Consider the following 16,303-nt stretch of genomic DNA (forward strand, 5'->3'; position numbering starts at 1 on the left):
TCCATAGGAAATAATGAAGGATAGGGGCAGCTTCTTTTGGGGCTCATAGAATTGGATCCCCTGGTCCAATCTTTTTGAAACTTGGGGGGTATTTTGGTGAGAGGCACTAGATGCTATGCTGAGAATTTGGTGCCTCTACCCCCAAAAACAGCCCCCCCAGAGCCCCAGATACCCGCGGATCAATTCTCCATGATTTTCTATGGGAATAAATCTCCATAGGGAATAACAGAGTTCTCAGCAGACATTTCCCTCCCCTCCCCACCCCCCGCTTTCTGACGACCCTGAAGCGGGGGGGGGGCTCCAAACCAGGGGACCCCCTGCCCCCACCGGGGGATTGGCAACCCTACTGCATTGTAAGAACCACTAATATGTCAAGGAAAGCCTTTCCTTAAACACCAAAGCAAAATATTCTTCTGTACTTTCTGCCACTAGTTAGCATACCTCTAAACTAATCTTCACTACTTCTAAATCAGGGCTAAAAGATCTGCATTGCTTTCACTCTCCTCCTGTCTGTTTTAGACTTGAAGCTTTCTGGACGGAGACCACTTCACCACTGAACAGCATCCAGCGTACTGCTGGGGCTAAATCTGCCAGTAGTAGGGTTGGGGAGGCTAGAGTTCAAATACTCATTCAGCACTGAAGCTTATTGGATGCCTTTGGGCCTGCACACTCAGCCTAACCTACATACTCAGCCTAACCTATCTCACAGTGAAGAAAAAATGGAGGAGAGGGGAACAATGCATGCTGTTTTGAGTCCCGTGGAGGAGTCCCATGCTGGTTTTATATGTGCAGGGATTTTTTTTAAAGAAAATAATTCAGTCCTATGATCCCTTCTCCTATAATCTAAAAGAGCATGTTAGCAGTCAGACCCCTCCCTCTTTGAGGGGCAGTTTAACACTAAGAGAGAAACACCCTTCTTTAATGTCACTCCAAAATCGTATGTGCAGGACGCTGCCTGGCCTAAGAGTGAAACGAAAATGGATCTGGTACAAACAAAATGGATGCTGGGCCAGGTAAGAGCCTGGGAAAATATCCTGGTAAGTGAACCATAGAGGCTAACCAGATATCGACCCTTCTCCCCATTCTAAAGAGATACATAATTTAAAACAATGGGTCTCACAAGAAAACATTATCTCACCATGAATTAACCTATTCCACATCCAGTCATGCTTCCCCCTCACCCACTTACTCTAATTATGCAATACTTAAATGTTATTCATACAACCCGGTAGTTTCTCCTATCTTGTACTCGAGGGTCATCAAGGAATATTAACACCTATAGTTCAACCCCCAGAAATCTCATCAAAGTTTCCCAAGATCTTTGTCCATCCCCAGAAAAAAACATCAAGGCATTGTTTTGGGGGCAACCACATCAGATATCCCCAGAAACATTTTTCCTATAACTGTCAGCACTCTGTGCCCTAGCAGGTTATGTGCGTGTTCTCAGCATCAAACCTCAACTGGTTTCTTTCCTCTCCTCTGTGAAATGCTGGTCATTTCACTTGCTGCCTTCCATGGACCTCGGTAATCTAGACTGGTAAATATCACCTTCCCGAAAATCACTATCTTCCCCTCCTCCCTGATTTTCTTTTAGCTAGGTTGTGTGTTTGCAAGTGTTTTTGATTTGTGTGTGTTTGCCCTTTTATTGGTTTTTTTTCAAATCTGACTGGTTTATTTTGAGAGTTCTCTAAGGGAAAATCCTGATATACATTGGTGGCCTGTTACCCACTTCTCACTAAGCTAATTTCCCCCAATTAATTAGAAAACTGTCAATTTGGGTGACATACGGGCCAGGAATAATTTTACAGTCACATTTGTACTCTGTGCAGAAGAGGGCAGTCATACCATTCCTATAACTCTAAAGCACTGTTGACATTCGGTACTTATAAAATGGCAGACCATTCAAAACTAGAAACAGAAGTAGAGTACAATTCCGTTAATGCTATCAGTTTTCCTTCGGGGGAAAAAAAGTGAGAACGTACATACACAGAGCTAAGATTATTGATTTGCTTCATTTATACTCCACTTTTTTCCCCAGTGGGCACCTGAAGTGGCTTACAGCAGTCTCTCCTTCTACATTTTATCTCCACAACAACCCTGTGAGGTCAGTTATGCTAACAGTGTGTGGCTGGCCCAAGGTCACCCAGCGAGTTGCCATGGCAGAGTAGGGACCAGAACCTGGATCTCCCAGATGCTAGTCTGACACAGCCACAGCCACTCCAAAGTGTGTCCACACACAGAAAACACATCCCCCTAGTTAAGCCAGTGTGGTCCAGGTTAACTGAGGACACAACAGTTGCCCTCTTTACTCCATTGTCATAAAATGCGGGAGCACAGTGCTTTAATCAACCTACAGCTGTGCTTTGGTCAGCTCAGTTTATGTCACATTTCGTTCCCTTGCTTGTCATTTATATCTGATATACATTGCACCATGCAATCTTTATCTTATGCATCTTCATCGGCTAGTGATGTAGGAACGGAGAGTCTCTTATTTCCCAAACAGGGAAGTGATGATACTGTTTGCATCTGGGGAAGCCCAACACTTCAGCCACTTCACGAATCAGAACATTTAATAGAAAGGTCCAAAATAGATAATGAGGCAAAATATATATAAGATATTTAATCTGGGGAAACAAATTCCTACTGATTCTCAAAACCTGGTAAAAATAAAAAAGTTAAGGGTGATGTCAGAGACATTAAAACACAAGAGAAACAGGAAACAAATGTCCTAAGAAGCTCAAGAAAATGAGCTATCAACCTTCCCCTCATTGTGGAAGCCAACCCCTATGTAGAGGCCCCCCCCCAATCATATACTTTTATTAGCATGTGGCAAGGAGATGGCTGCCGAAGGAGATAGCTACCAAAGAGAACAGCAGCTGCTGTTGGATGGGGAATGTGGCAATAAAATGAGTAAACCGGCTTTTAATAGCAAGAAGCAGCCATGAGGGAGGAATTGTTCATTTCTACATGTATTTATATCTTAGATATTTGTGCCCAGGGAGTTCAGTGACAGAAAGTCTGAGGAAATGTATTTTGCAAGGCACAGCTGACACAGTTGGGAAGGAAAAAAGCACACACACCAAAAACGAAGCAAACGAGCAATCAACCCCAGTGCAATTCGTATTATTTCAGAAACGGATATAGTCTCTGATGTCACCACACCTCCCTTCTTTCCATCAACCCTCCTTTTCTTCGAGAGTTACATAAAGTTGCTTTTCAGAGTAAAGGACCACAACGTGAATTGGGCAATTTCAACGCATAAGGATCAGCTGACACTGAAAGGTTTCATACCGCAAGGAGGAGGCTGAGGTGGGGAGTGTATTCTGGAGTGAGCATCAAGGGCAGGAAATTTTGACTTCAGAGCAACAAGTGAAATGGAAAAGAAAAAAAAGACACACAGAGAGCAAAACATACCTTCTGCACAGCTCTCTGTACCACTAAGCTTCGATGACTCACACATACCTGGCATCTGCTAGGTCTCTGCCTCCCCTGCGTATGTTCAAAGCATTTTGAGTTCGATGTGAATAAAAACCAAAGACAGAAACACAAAGAAGAAAACGAGGAGAGGGCGTTGTTGTTGTTGTTGTTGTTTTTTGGGGGGGGGGGTTTGAAGTAAACTTTAAAAAGCGTCTGCCCAACAGGCCAACAGCAAAGTTCCTGGCAGTATAAGCATTCCCCTTCTTCATAGGAATCCCTTTGGCAGAGAATGGCCATCACATTAATTCTGGAACCACAGGAAACAAGAGCTCCACCCCTTTTATGGGATGGAAAAGGCTCACTGCTCAAAATCGAAATGCAAAAATAAAGCATTACCTGCTTTGGACATGCCCAGGCATAATTTAGGGAACAGTACCAGTGAGCTGCCAGTATGATATATGAATATGGGAAATCCCTGATTGCCCATGAAGCTCACAGGGTGTCTGGGGACGAGGCCACAGGCCAGCCACCAGACCCCTGCCAGCCCCAGTGAGTGGCCACTCAGAATGAGGCTTGGGTTCATACCAAACCCAGTGTCCCTGGACTTACCAGGGCTGCTGCTACAGGAGTTGCCAGGGAGACTGAAGCTAGGGATGTCAGCTGGGAGCCTGACGAAGAGCCAGGAGCCAGCTCTAGTTGCTAAGTCGTGGGGAGGACCAACTATGTTGCCACCACAGGCAAAGGCCAGCATAGCAGGCACAGGGCCAGGAAGTCAAACAGGGGAACAGAGAGTGGCCGCAGTGGCCCCAGACAGGGCCTGTCTTCAGGCTGTCTGTCACAGTGGGAGTCAGCACAGCAGTGGCACGTTTAAACACTGCAGCTTACACCACTGGACAAAGGTGGCCTCCAATGGGTCAGGGAAGCAGTCTAGATGCCAGAACAGACTGGATGATGTCCAAGGTAGCAAAGAGCCACACCTTGACTCTGGGCCACTGGAGTTGACAGTGAAGGCTTGTTTCCACCAAGGGTAGAAGCAATGAAGCACTCTACTCCAGCTGTGGCACTGCACCAGAAAGGGTGGGGCAGGCCCACTCCATACTGACAGCCAGGAAGGTGAAGGCCTTAGCCTTTAACCCTGCAACAGAGGTTCAATGGCCATAGTCTGGGGTTGACAGGTGCAAGCCAGCTCCGCTAGGAAGAAATCTGGTGGAACCTGAGACAAGGGAGAGAAGTTTAAGAAGAGGCTCCAAAGGGAAAGCTAGGGAGGATTAGGCTGGAGACCAGGCTGTGTGGAGGAAGTTCCCAGCTGAGGAGGAAGATGCAGGTGGACGGAACCCCCTCCCCCATCTCATTCTCAGGCCTGCTGTCCCTACCAAGACAGGAGAAGGCAGTGTAAACCTGAGCAAGCCTGTCAGCCTCTCAACAACAAGCAGGTTAGGCTCTGAGCTCCCAGCAGGAAGAGTGGCAAACAAGTGTCAATAATTACACAGCCCCTGCATGTCCAAAGGCAGTTAAGGGAGGAGGCAGAAGGCAGCTTTTGTCACTCGCCTTGTATCTATCCATGGAGTAGTCCCCTCGATGTGACCATAAGAATGGAAGAAGAGCATTGCAGGGCTCATATAGTCTAGCATCCCATTTTACACAGTGGCCAACAAGTTGACTTGCAGGGCCAAAATACAGGGCGCTGAGGCCTTCCTGGTGGAACCAGGACGGAACCTGGTGGAACCAGCTGCCGGAAGAGGTGAGGGCCCTGCGGGACCTTGCTCAGTTCCGCAGGGCCTGTAAGACAACCCTCTTCCGGCTGGCCTATGACTAACTGGCACAAGAAACTAAGTGTGGTTTTACTAGACTTCTGCTGTCTTTAATGTTTTAAATGTTTTAACTATTTTAACGGTTTAAATGTTTAAACCCTATTTATGTTAGATTCTATGTTGTAAGCCGCCCTGAGCCACTCGTTGGGAAGGGCAGGATATAAATCATTAAATAAATAAATAAATAAATAAATCCTTCCCCTGATGTGGCCTCCGAGCACCAAGCCGTTCTTGCTCCTTCCTCTAACAGCTTTTCTGCTTATAGCTTATCTGGCTGCGCTTCCATAGACTCATAATGGCAACTGTATCCAAGACAGACAATCATGTTCCTGTATCTCTTACTTTAATTCAAATATCCATAAAACATCACCTTTCCTCTTACTGAACCAGGATACATCTATACGAATATGTGTCTTCCTCACAGGCATGCTTAAAGCTCCTACAGTCAATGAAAATAAGAGAGTCCAGTCTTCTTTGAGGTAACATTAGAAATTTTTACATTTCCAAACTTGGGTAAAATCTTTCACGACCTAATACAGCCATTCCCACCTAAGCACACAGGAGTCCATTTTAAATGCTTCTGTCCTTCCGTGACAGTTGTAAGGATGCAACCCGTAAACAAACGACTCAACAAAAGGAGCAACAGGTGCTCCTTCCATGGACTTCCTTGGCAGCTTTTTAACTAAGCATCTGTTGCTTTAACAAGCTCCAGAGTGCTTCTGAGGCCTACCCCTTGACAATAACTCCAGCTGCCACAGCCAAGATAATCTCTGGCTGAGCCAGAAGGCCATAGCCTCACCACAGCGATGATGATTAGCCAGTCTCCAGGGCAACCATGAAACCTTAGCTAGGACAGCAAAAACAATGACAGACCACAGTCACTGAACTAGGACAGAAGGGCTTGGGAATGATACACTCCAATGCACAGAGTCCCTGTTCCTCCCACTGTTTATTAACCAGCTTTATTACTGTTGTATTCTAAATACGTCTGCGCTGCCTCCCAATGAAAAGTTTGAGGCAGCTTAAAAATAACACAGACTACAAAGTACAGGTAGGATATAATCCCCAAAACATTAAAGCCAATGAGATAGCATGAGACAGTGTACGACTGCAATAAAAAAAAAAAGCCAATGCTACGCTGGGAATTATTAGGAAGGGAATTGAAAACAAATCAGCCAGTATCATAATGCCTCTGTATAAATCGATGGTGAGGCCTCATTTGGAATACTGTGTACAGTTCTGGTCACCACACCTCACAAAAGATATTATAGCATTGGAAAAAGGCAACTAAAATGATTAAAGGATTAGAACACTTTCTCTAAGAATAAAGGCTAAAACACTTGGGGCTTTTTAGCTTGGAGAAATGTCAACTTAGGGGTGACATGATAGAGGTTTAGAAGATTATGCATGGGATACAGAAGGTAGAGAAAGAAGTACTTTTCTTCCTTTCTCGCAATATGAGAACTCATGGGCATTCAATGAATTTGCTGAGCAGTCACGTTAGAACTGATAAAAGGGTGATTAACACATGGAATTCACTGCCACAGGAGGAGGTGGCAGCTGCAAGCATAGACAGCTTCAAGAGGGGATTGGATAAACATATGGAGCAGAGGTCCATCAGTGGCTATTAGCCACAGTGTATTGTGGGAACTCTCTGTCTGGGGCAGTGATGCTCTATATTCTTGGTGCTTGTGGGGGGGGGGGGTGGGAGACACACTGGGAGGGCTTCTAGTGTACTGGCCCCAATGATGGACCTCCTGATGGCACCTGGTTTTTTTGGACACTGTGTGACACAGTGTTGGACTGGATGGGCCATTGGCCTGATCCAACATGGCTTCTCTTATGTTCACAAATCAATAAAAACAGCAGCCTGTATCCTACCACTCCACTCATCAACATTTGGATCCTTCCTTGAACTTATTGAGCCTTCTTCCAACATAAGTGGTTCTCCCACAGGAAGATGAACCATTTAAATTGGAGGAAGGCCTTGTAGGCTTGAAAGAAGCTTCAAACTTTGCCAAGGGGAGTGGCAGGATACGGGCCAGCATTGTACACCACCAGCAATAAAACCTCAGAATAAACGGTGTACCTCCACCCCACATCCTCAATGTTGATTTGTCTCATAAAGGCCTGAGAAAATTCAAAAGAGCAGGCATGAGGTGAACACAAGGCAGGAGGGAGGCAGTTCCAAAGGTGAGGCACCACAACATAAAAGCCCATCTCTGATACCTGTCTACTTTACCTTAAAAGGTGGCAGAGTACAGCGCAAAGCCTTTGGCAACTTCATTTTATCTGGAAAGCGTAGACAAAATATCTCGCAGATGTACCAACATGGACTCTATGCCAGGAGAGAATTAAAGTGGAGCATGGTGTTCTTAATACCCATTCCAGAAGCACAGTTCAGAAGAATACCTTGGCCCAGGGTATCAGAAGCCATGGAGAAATCTAGGAGAATGGCAGGTCTATGGAAGAAATGTGTGGCAAGAGCAGCCTTAGTTCTCTATGCCTAACGCTGTCTGTTTCATTAGTGTACTGGAGTAGGTGCTTCTAGTGAGGGCTTGCTCTTTGCACTAGCAGCACCACTGATTTAGATTCCGTTCTCCTGTGTGCATTATTTTTGTTTTTAAAATCAGACCATCCCAGCTGCTACTTGAGGATTTCAGTCAAGGAAGAAAGAGCTCATTCCCAAGCCATTTCTTCTTGCCTATGCCTGCTGTGTGAGGACGACGATGGCCAATAGCACAGGTATGCCCACGTGATTTAAATTTGCAGGAGAACACACCCTTGGATGAGAGATGACATCCCTGAGAATTCAGTCCCAACTGGGTGGGAGAGAGGAATGTTACATTTGGAATTGTTGTCCAATTCATTTCCTAATATAACTAGGCATTACTTCTGATATTAAAGAATCTAAGTTTAACAAATAATACACAACTCCAGATCTGTCACTTTATTTGCACTCCCCTAAACTGGAGCAGCAGGAGAGTGTGGGTTTTTTTCCCCCCTATTGCAAAGCTGGAATGACAGAAAGCATGCACAGTTCCCAACACAGGATTGGAGAGAGGCCATGAGGATAAATAAGAAGTCTTTCTGCTCTGCTGAGAAAGGTGAAGCTAAAATCCAGCTGTTATATTTCCATGTTCTCTTCCACATTTAATAGTCCTAGTAATTAACAATGTAGCACTTCCCTTTGCCCAACCTTCATATGCCAAGAAACCCTTAAACAAAGGAAGTACAAGAAATATCAAGTGAGTAATGAAAGATGCTCGCAAAACCTTTGCATTTTTAAGTGCATAGGTGTGTCTGTGCACCTGAAAGTCATGGCTGTCAGAACTTGGATGAACTTCAAGAGAGTCCAAGGGAGTTCTGACAATGGCAACCTCTGGGGGCATGATGGATATTCAGAGAGGTGGCTGAATAAAGTCCGCCCCTCCCTCTGGCTTTGATATTCCAAAGAGGTCTCCCATCCAAGGAGGTCTCCCATCCAAGTACTTGCCAGAGTTGATCCTGCTTCGTTTCTGAGATCCAACGACATTACCAGAGCTATCCAGGTCAGGGCTGGTTAGGCATTAATTGAAATGCAGATTACTAGGATGCCCAAAAGGATCCCTCCCAACTCCTGGATATTGACGATATACTTTGTGTTGTCTTAAACATCTGTAATAGGATTTTTGTCTCCCAGCCTTGGAAATGACATGGTTTTTTGAAGATAAATCTGCTATTAATTTTCTTGCAGCAGGTTTCATGACTGAAAGTGTCAGGCTTTCCTCCACTCCTGCACTGCTGCATAAAGTAGCTGAACAACCCCACAAAAATCCAGGCTCCACCACCGGAAAGTAAACCAGGATATTTTTTGCTATGTTGTACATGCCTGGCTTTGCTTTTTTGTGCACATTTCTGTGCAAATAAAAGCAAGGGTAGGGGTGTCACTGTGTGTATGCCAGCATTCACTGCTTAAACTTCTAGGTGGAGAAAAGAAAAACCAGCAGAGGGATATAAGAAAACAAGCTGAATGAAAGCTAGGAACCAACAAGACAATTTTAAGCTCTTATTTGTCTGGATAGGAAACTCGTGTCTGTGTGCATCTGTGTGCTTGCTAAGTGCCATAAGTAACTTCCAACTTATGGTGACTTCCATAACGTATGGTGACCCTATATGATAACTGGAGAGCCAGTTTGGTGTAGTGGTTAAGTGTGCGGACTCTTATCTGGGAGAACCGGGTTTGATTCCCCACTCCTCCACTTGCACCTGCTAGCATGGCCTTGGGTCAGCCGCAGCTCTGGCAGAGGTTGTCCTTGAAAGGGCAGCTGCTGTGAGAGCCCTCTCCAGCCCCACCCACCTCACAGGGTGTCTGTTGTGGGGGAGGAAGGTAAAGGAGATTGTGAGCCGCTCTGAGACTCTTCGGAGTGGAGGGCGGGATATAAATCCAATATCTTCTTCTACCTCACAGGGTGTCTGTGGTGGGGGAGGAAGGTAAAGCAGATTGTGAGGCGCTCTGAGACTCTTCGGAGTGGAGGGCGGGATATAAATCCAATATCTTCATCTACCTCACAGGGTGACTGTTGTGGGGGAGGAAGGTAAAGGAGATTGTGAGCCGCTCTGGGACTCTTCGGAGTGGAGGGCGGGATATAAATCCAATATCTTCATCTACCTCACAGGGTGTCTGTTGTGGGGGAGGAAGGGAAAGGAGATTGTGAGCCGCTCTGAGACTCTTCGGAGTGGAGGGCAGGATATAAATCCAATATCTTCATCTACCTCACAGGGTGTCTGTTGTGGGGGAGGAAGGGAAAGGAGATTGTGAGCCGCTCTGAGACTCTTCGAAGTGGAGGGCAGGATATAAATCCAGTATCTTCTTCTACCTCACAGAGTGTTTGTTGTGGGGGAGGAAGGTAAAGGAGATTGTGAGCCGCTCTGAGACTCTTCGGAGTGGAGGGCAGGATAGAAATCCAATATCTTCTTCTACCTCATAGGGTGTCTGTGGTGGGGGAGGAAGGTAAAGGAGATTGTGAGCCGCTCTGAGACTCTTCGGAGTGGAGGGCGGGATATAAATCCAATATCTTCTTCTACCTCACAGGGTGTCTATGGTGGGGGAGGAAGGTAAAGGAGATTGTGAGGCGCTCTGAGACTCTTCGGAGTGGAGGGCGGGATATAAATCCAATATCTTCATCTACCTCACAGGGTGTCTGTTGTGGGGGAGGAAGGGAAAGGAGATTGTGAGCCGCTCTGAGACTCTTCGGAGTGGAGGGCGGGATATAAATCCAATATCTTCATCTACCTCACAGGGTGTCTGTTGTGGGGGAGGAAGGGAAAGGAGATTGTGAGCCGCTCTGAGACTCTTCGAAGTGGAGGGCAGGATATAAATCCAGTATCTTCTTCTACCTCACAGAGTGTCTGTTGTGGGGGAGGAAGGTAAAGGAGATTGTGAGCCGCTCTGAGACTCTTCGGAGTGGAGGGCGGGATAGAAATCCAATATCTTCTTCTACCTCATAGGGTGTCTGTGGTGGGGGAGGAAGGTAAAGGAGATTGTGAGCCGCTCTGAGACTCTTCAGAGTGGAGGGCGGGATATAAATCCAATATCTTCTTCTTCTTCGTAATGTCCTCCAAAACATGCTATCGTTAACAATCATGTTCAAGTCTCACAAACAGAGGGCTGTGGCTTCCTTGATTCATCTCATATCGGGTCTTCCTTTTCCTGTTGTCTTCAGCTTTTCCTTGCATTATTGTCTTTTCCAGTGACTCTTGTCTTCTCATAATGTGACCAGAGTATAATAGTCTCTATTCAGTCATTTTAGCTTTTAGGGAGAGTTCAGGCTTGATTTGATCCATTTGTTTGTCCTTTTAGCAGTTCATGGTATCTGTAAAACTTCCCTCAAACGCCATATTATGGAAGCATAAAATACATAAGTAAGTTTTACCCACAGAATTAGCCAAAAAAAAGGTGGTTCACCAAGGTTTCTTTTGACCATTACAGGCAAGTATCACAAGTCTTTCTCTGCCAGCACTATTTGTTTTGGAGAAGACACACCCACAGTTTCAGGAGATTTAAATGAACACGTACAAGAAGGGTTAGCTCCACTGCACAGCATTTGGGATTGCGATATGAAGAAGCAGCACATAATGAAACTGGGTAGGCTCCACTCAAACTAAAGAACAAACTATATATATTTTCTTATGCAAAACACTTCTGTGATGTTGTCAGGCTCAGGCACTCCCTCCCTCCTTCCTCTCATCATACCCAAAGTGGGAGCACATACAGCCGGGGCTGCGTGAACTGCACTGGCTGCCAGTTATATACCGGATTCGTTACAAAGTGCTGGTCATTACCTTTAAAGCCCTATATGAAGAAGAAGAAGAAGAAGAAGATATTGGATTTATATCCCGCCCTCCACTCCGAAGAGTCTCAGAGCGGCTTACAATCTCCTTTACCTTCCTCCCCCACAACAGACACCCTGTGAGGTGGGTGGGGCTGGAGAGGGCTCTCACAGCAGCTGCCCTTTCAAGGACAACCTCTGCCAGAGCTATGGCTGACCCAAGGCCATTCCAGCAGGTGCAAGTGGAGGAGTGGGGAATCAAACCCGGTTCTCCCAGATAAGAGTCCGCACACTTAACCACTACACCAAACTGGCTATATGGCCGAGGACCTGCCTACCTTAGGGACCGTCTCTCCCTGCACGAACCCCAGAGAGCACTGAGGTCAGCAGGGAAGAACCTGCTGACTATTCCCGGGCCAAAAGATGTAAAACTCCAGAGCACCCATACTCGGTGCTGCATTCTCCGTTATTGCTCCACAGCTGTGGAATCAGCTTCCAGAAGAAATGCGGGCCCTGCGGGACTTTGAACAGTTCCGTAGGGCCTGCAAGACTGTCCTCTTTCGAATGGCCTTCACTGACTAAAACTGCTAAGTAAACTCACCATAAGAAGAAGATATTGGATTTCTATCCCGCCCTCCACTCCGAAGAGTCTCAGAGCGGCTCACAATCTCCTTTACTTTCCTCCCCCACAACAGACACCCTGTGAGGTGGGTGGGGCTGGAGAGGGCTCTCACAGCAGCTGCCCTTTCAAGGACAACCTCTGCCAGAGCTATGGCTGACCCAAGGCCATGCCAGCAGGTGCAAGTGAAGGAGTGGGGAATCAAACCCAGTTCTCCCAGATAAGAGTCCGCACACTTAACCATTACACCAAACTGGCTCTCCATCTGTATAATAGCACCAACATATTAATATTAATTTTATTGTTTTTAGAATTTTAATAGTTTTAATTAACTGTAGGCTTATATTGTTAGTTATAACACAATGTATGTATTGAATTTCTGTTGTTAGCCGCCCTGAGCCTGCTTCGGCGGGGAGGGCGGGATATAAATAAAATGTGATTGATTGATTGATTGATTGATTGACTCAGGCCTGGTCTACACAATATAACTTACCACATTCCTGGCTAGTGATGTGATGTCTGGCAAGAATATCTGCCGTGTGCGTTGACTGCGGAAAACTATATATGCCTCAGTCCTTTTAGCCCTTGCATCCAAAAAATAAGGAATAAGTATTTCCTGCTGCTCAAGATTTATGAACCAATGAGCTTCTAAGGGAATAAAAAGAAAGCCTGCAAACTATAATATGCATTGCATGCTGTAAAGGATTGTTTTAAAAGAAAAAATCTATCAAAATGAATCCCTCCCTATGGAGCTCCAGAGGCTCCATATCTCATGAGTCATTGTTAACAATAAAGGAAGTTGTAGAAGGCATTATTTGAAGAAGGACCACAGATACCGATGGCTAGACTGTCTCCATTTTTTCAGCACATGTTTGGAATCAGAACTCTAATGTCCACAGATACCATAAAGTCCTGTTCCTGGGAGCATAAGCAAATGTTATTGCTGCACAGGCTACAGAGATCATGTGAAATCATCACAGAATTCTTGAGGTTAATTCCTGAAGTGGCAAGATACCAGCTCAAGGTGCCAAATCCATGTGGTGATGCTTATAAACAACCAAATATGTCATCTGAAGACAGAAATCTCCCTGGGATGACTATACTGTGTAGAGTAGACCTGAGATACTGAAGATTTCTGGGTTCCCAAGAAAGTGAAGTTTGATGCAATGTCCAAATTGAGCAAAGCAACATGACTGAAATGTCAGGTTCATTCTCTAACCCGCAAGTCAGGATTACAAAACACCATGGTTTGAAATCTTGGTCTGTAGGCAAAAGAACAAACTCCATAAACACATGAGGCTGCTTTATACTGAATCAGACCCTTGGTCCATCAAGGTATTGTCAGGGTCAGCTCTTCCACTAGGCAAACTAGGTGGTTACCTAGGGCGCTGGCCCTAGAGGGGTACCAAATTAGGCGCCCCCACCTTTTTTGTTAAAAAAAATCCTTCCCCTCCCCTCCTCGAGTCGCTTCTTCCCTTTTCCGCCGCTTCTCCCCACCCCAAATTGCTGCTGCCTTCTTCCCCCTTTGCCCCCGCTTCTCCCGGCCTCCTTCCCGCCCCAAATTGCGGCTGCCTTCTTCCCTTTTTCCACCACTTCTCCCGGCCTCCTTCCCCTCCCTTCCCACCCCAAATCACAACTGCCTTCCTCTCCCTTTCTGCCGCTTCTCTCGGCCTCCTTCCCCTCCCCAAATCGCTGCTGCCTTCTTTCCCCTTTCTGCCACTTCTCCTGGCCTCCTTCCCCTCCCTCCCTGCCCCGAAGGGGTGGCAGGAAGAGGGGGGGTGGGGGGTGGGAGGCAGGAAGGCTGCCTGGGGCACTGCGGGCCCTAGGACTGGCCCTGGGTACAGTCTACTCAGATTGGCAATAGCTCTCCAGAGTCTCAGGTTGAAGTCTTTCAAATCACCTACCGCTTGGTTCATTTTTTAACTGGAGAAAGCCCGGAACTGAACCTGGGACCTTCAAAATGCCAGGCAGATGCCCTACCACTGAGCCACAGGCCCTCCCCAGTCACAGCCCCTCCAGCTTATTTCTCCAAGTTCAGATGTCACAGCCAACAGTTGAGAAGTCTGAGGATTTTCAAGGCTATCAAAGATTTCAGGTTTTTACGGCTGGTAACATCATTAGGGTTTGTAGAATCTTTCGGGCTCAAGTGCCGTGTAGTACTGGAGAAAGTTTTCCTTCCAGACATTTCGTTCTCAGCTGCGGAGAACATCCTCAGTGGCGTTGCAGCCGGAGCAGGCGCTCTGACCTTCTTGGCTGCTCTGCATTGAGTGGCAACCTTCTTGGCTGTTGTCAGAGTGCCTGCTCCGGCTGCAACGCCACTGAGGATGTTCTCCGCAGCTGAGAACGAAACGTCTGGAAGGAAAACTTTCTCCAGTAGAACACGGCACTTGAGCCCAAAAGATTCTACAAACCCTAATTTTCAAGGCTCATTCTCATAACAAACCGTGGTATCTTCTTTACATCTCAATGCAACCATTGTTTCTGCATGATATGTGCTTTTGTTGGAGATTATATCTCAACCCATATATTCTTCCAAACTACTCTTGGTGCATTCCACATTTGGGCACTTAGATGTAAAAAGCTTTATCCAGCTACATCAAAATCCCTCTCATTTTGCTACTGAGCAGGCTGCAAATATTTACAAGTGGGTAGTGTTTGTTTTTATGTTTCCCTTCTGGCCTAGTTCTCTAGCACACAAGCTCGACTTGTGTATATGGAAAATACGGAACCACCTGAAAGCAGAAAAGTGAGGATGAAGTTACTCACGGTTGTGATAAACCTGTACAAGGGCTGTCGCCTTTCTGTGTATTTCACTGTGATGGGACTCAGGTCATAACGAAACCAGATGGCTGGAATGATGCGGCCTGTGTGGCTGTATGCGACATATTCCTGAAAAAGGAAGCAGGACAAGGCATGAGAAGCATAAAGTGTGTGTAAGAGATGTTTGAATACCCTCCTGTCCAGATGCTCTCTCCCCCCTTTCCATTACTTCTCATTTTCTAATTCACCCAGCACTGATGTTGTACACATCCTATACTGTGAAGTAGCGCAAATCCATCTTTGATTTCTACAAAGAGATCAAGGCAGGCCTGTTCTGTGAACCAAAACAAAGTGCTATTTTTCTTTTCTTCTTGAAGTTCCAGTGGCTAAAAATGGCTGAGTAGTCCAGGATCAAGGAAAATATTACCAGTGGGCAATCCTGGGGTAAATATTAAAGAAAAACGGAAAGGCAGAAGAGTTTGGACATGATGCCTGATCATAGCCTTATGCCAGGAGATTTGCGCCAGATTTTTTCCAGTGAAGACATTTTTTCCTTTTATTACAAGACACTGGGCTGAACAGTTTTTTTAGGATGTAACTCATGTGGAAAAAAGATGAAGATGTTTTTCTATATTTCAATTGCAGAAGGGATCATTTTTAAAGAATCATGATCTATTTTTTTCCCTTCTGAAAAATTTGAAACTTGGCCTGGCCAAATATCCTGCTTATAATCCTGAACTGCATAACGCATCAAACATACAGGCTCTATACACAGAATGTACAGGTCTCCCCCCACCACCACCAAAAAACCCCCAACAACCTGCTAGCAGAGTCAAAGAATACCTTTGCTTCTAGAAACAGGGGGCATTCAATCCTTTAGTATGTTCACTACAGACAAGGTGCATACTTAACTTTTTGCTCTTTATCACTAGTTTGTAGACTAATTACACACACACACACGCTCCTTCATCTGTACTAGCAAGGTCTTGGGTTTTTTGTTTTTGCACAACACCAAATGCACATAAAGATAATTTGTATGGCTACTGATGATTATGACTGAGGCTCTGTAAACACTTTCCAAAGGGGGAGGGATGCAGCTTCTTATTGGGATTGCCATAGCTAGGTGGAGGAAGAAAGGAAGACAAGAAACAGGGTGCTGGTGCATATGAATGAAAGTGAGGAAAATGCTGATAAAGCTGAAATAACAAAACTGTATCCAGATAGCATTTCAGAGTGTTCAAAGAACTTCACATACTGCAAGGCAGGCTTGTGTTATTTCTTTTTTTAGATTCTTAGGTCGCCTTTCCCTGTGAGCAGGGCTCAGGGTGGCTCACATCAGGATAAAGTACACCAACCTAAGTTAAATTAAATTAAATCAACATTAA

General features: G+C 45.6%; 1 protein-coding gene across 1 annotated transcript in view; it reads right to left on the reverse strand.

The window, feature by feature from the left end:
* ERGIC1 (endoplasmic reticulum-golgi intermediate compartment 1) overlaps positions 1-16,303 on the reverse strand; it is a 143,220-nt gene that overhangs the window by 2,033 nt on the left and 124,884 nt on the right. The window contains exon 8 of the mRNA XM_060240581.1: positions 14,925-15,047. Coding sequence (XP_060096564.1) covers positions 14,925-15,047 — 123 coding nt within the window. The remainder of the gene's footprint in view (positions 1-14,924; positions 15,048-16,303) is intronic.

This window comes from Heteronotia binoei, chromosome 5 (genome assembly GCF_032191835.1).
Source record: "Heteronotia binoei isolate CCM8104 ecotype False Entrance Well chromosome 5, APGP_CSIRO_Hbin_v1, whole genome shotgun sequence".
NCBI classification, from domain to species: Eukaryota; Metazoa; Chordata; class Lepidosauria; order Squamata; family Gekkonidae; genus Heteronotia; species Heteronotia binoei.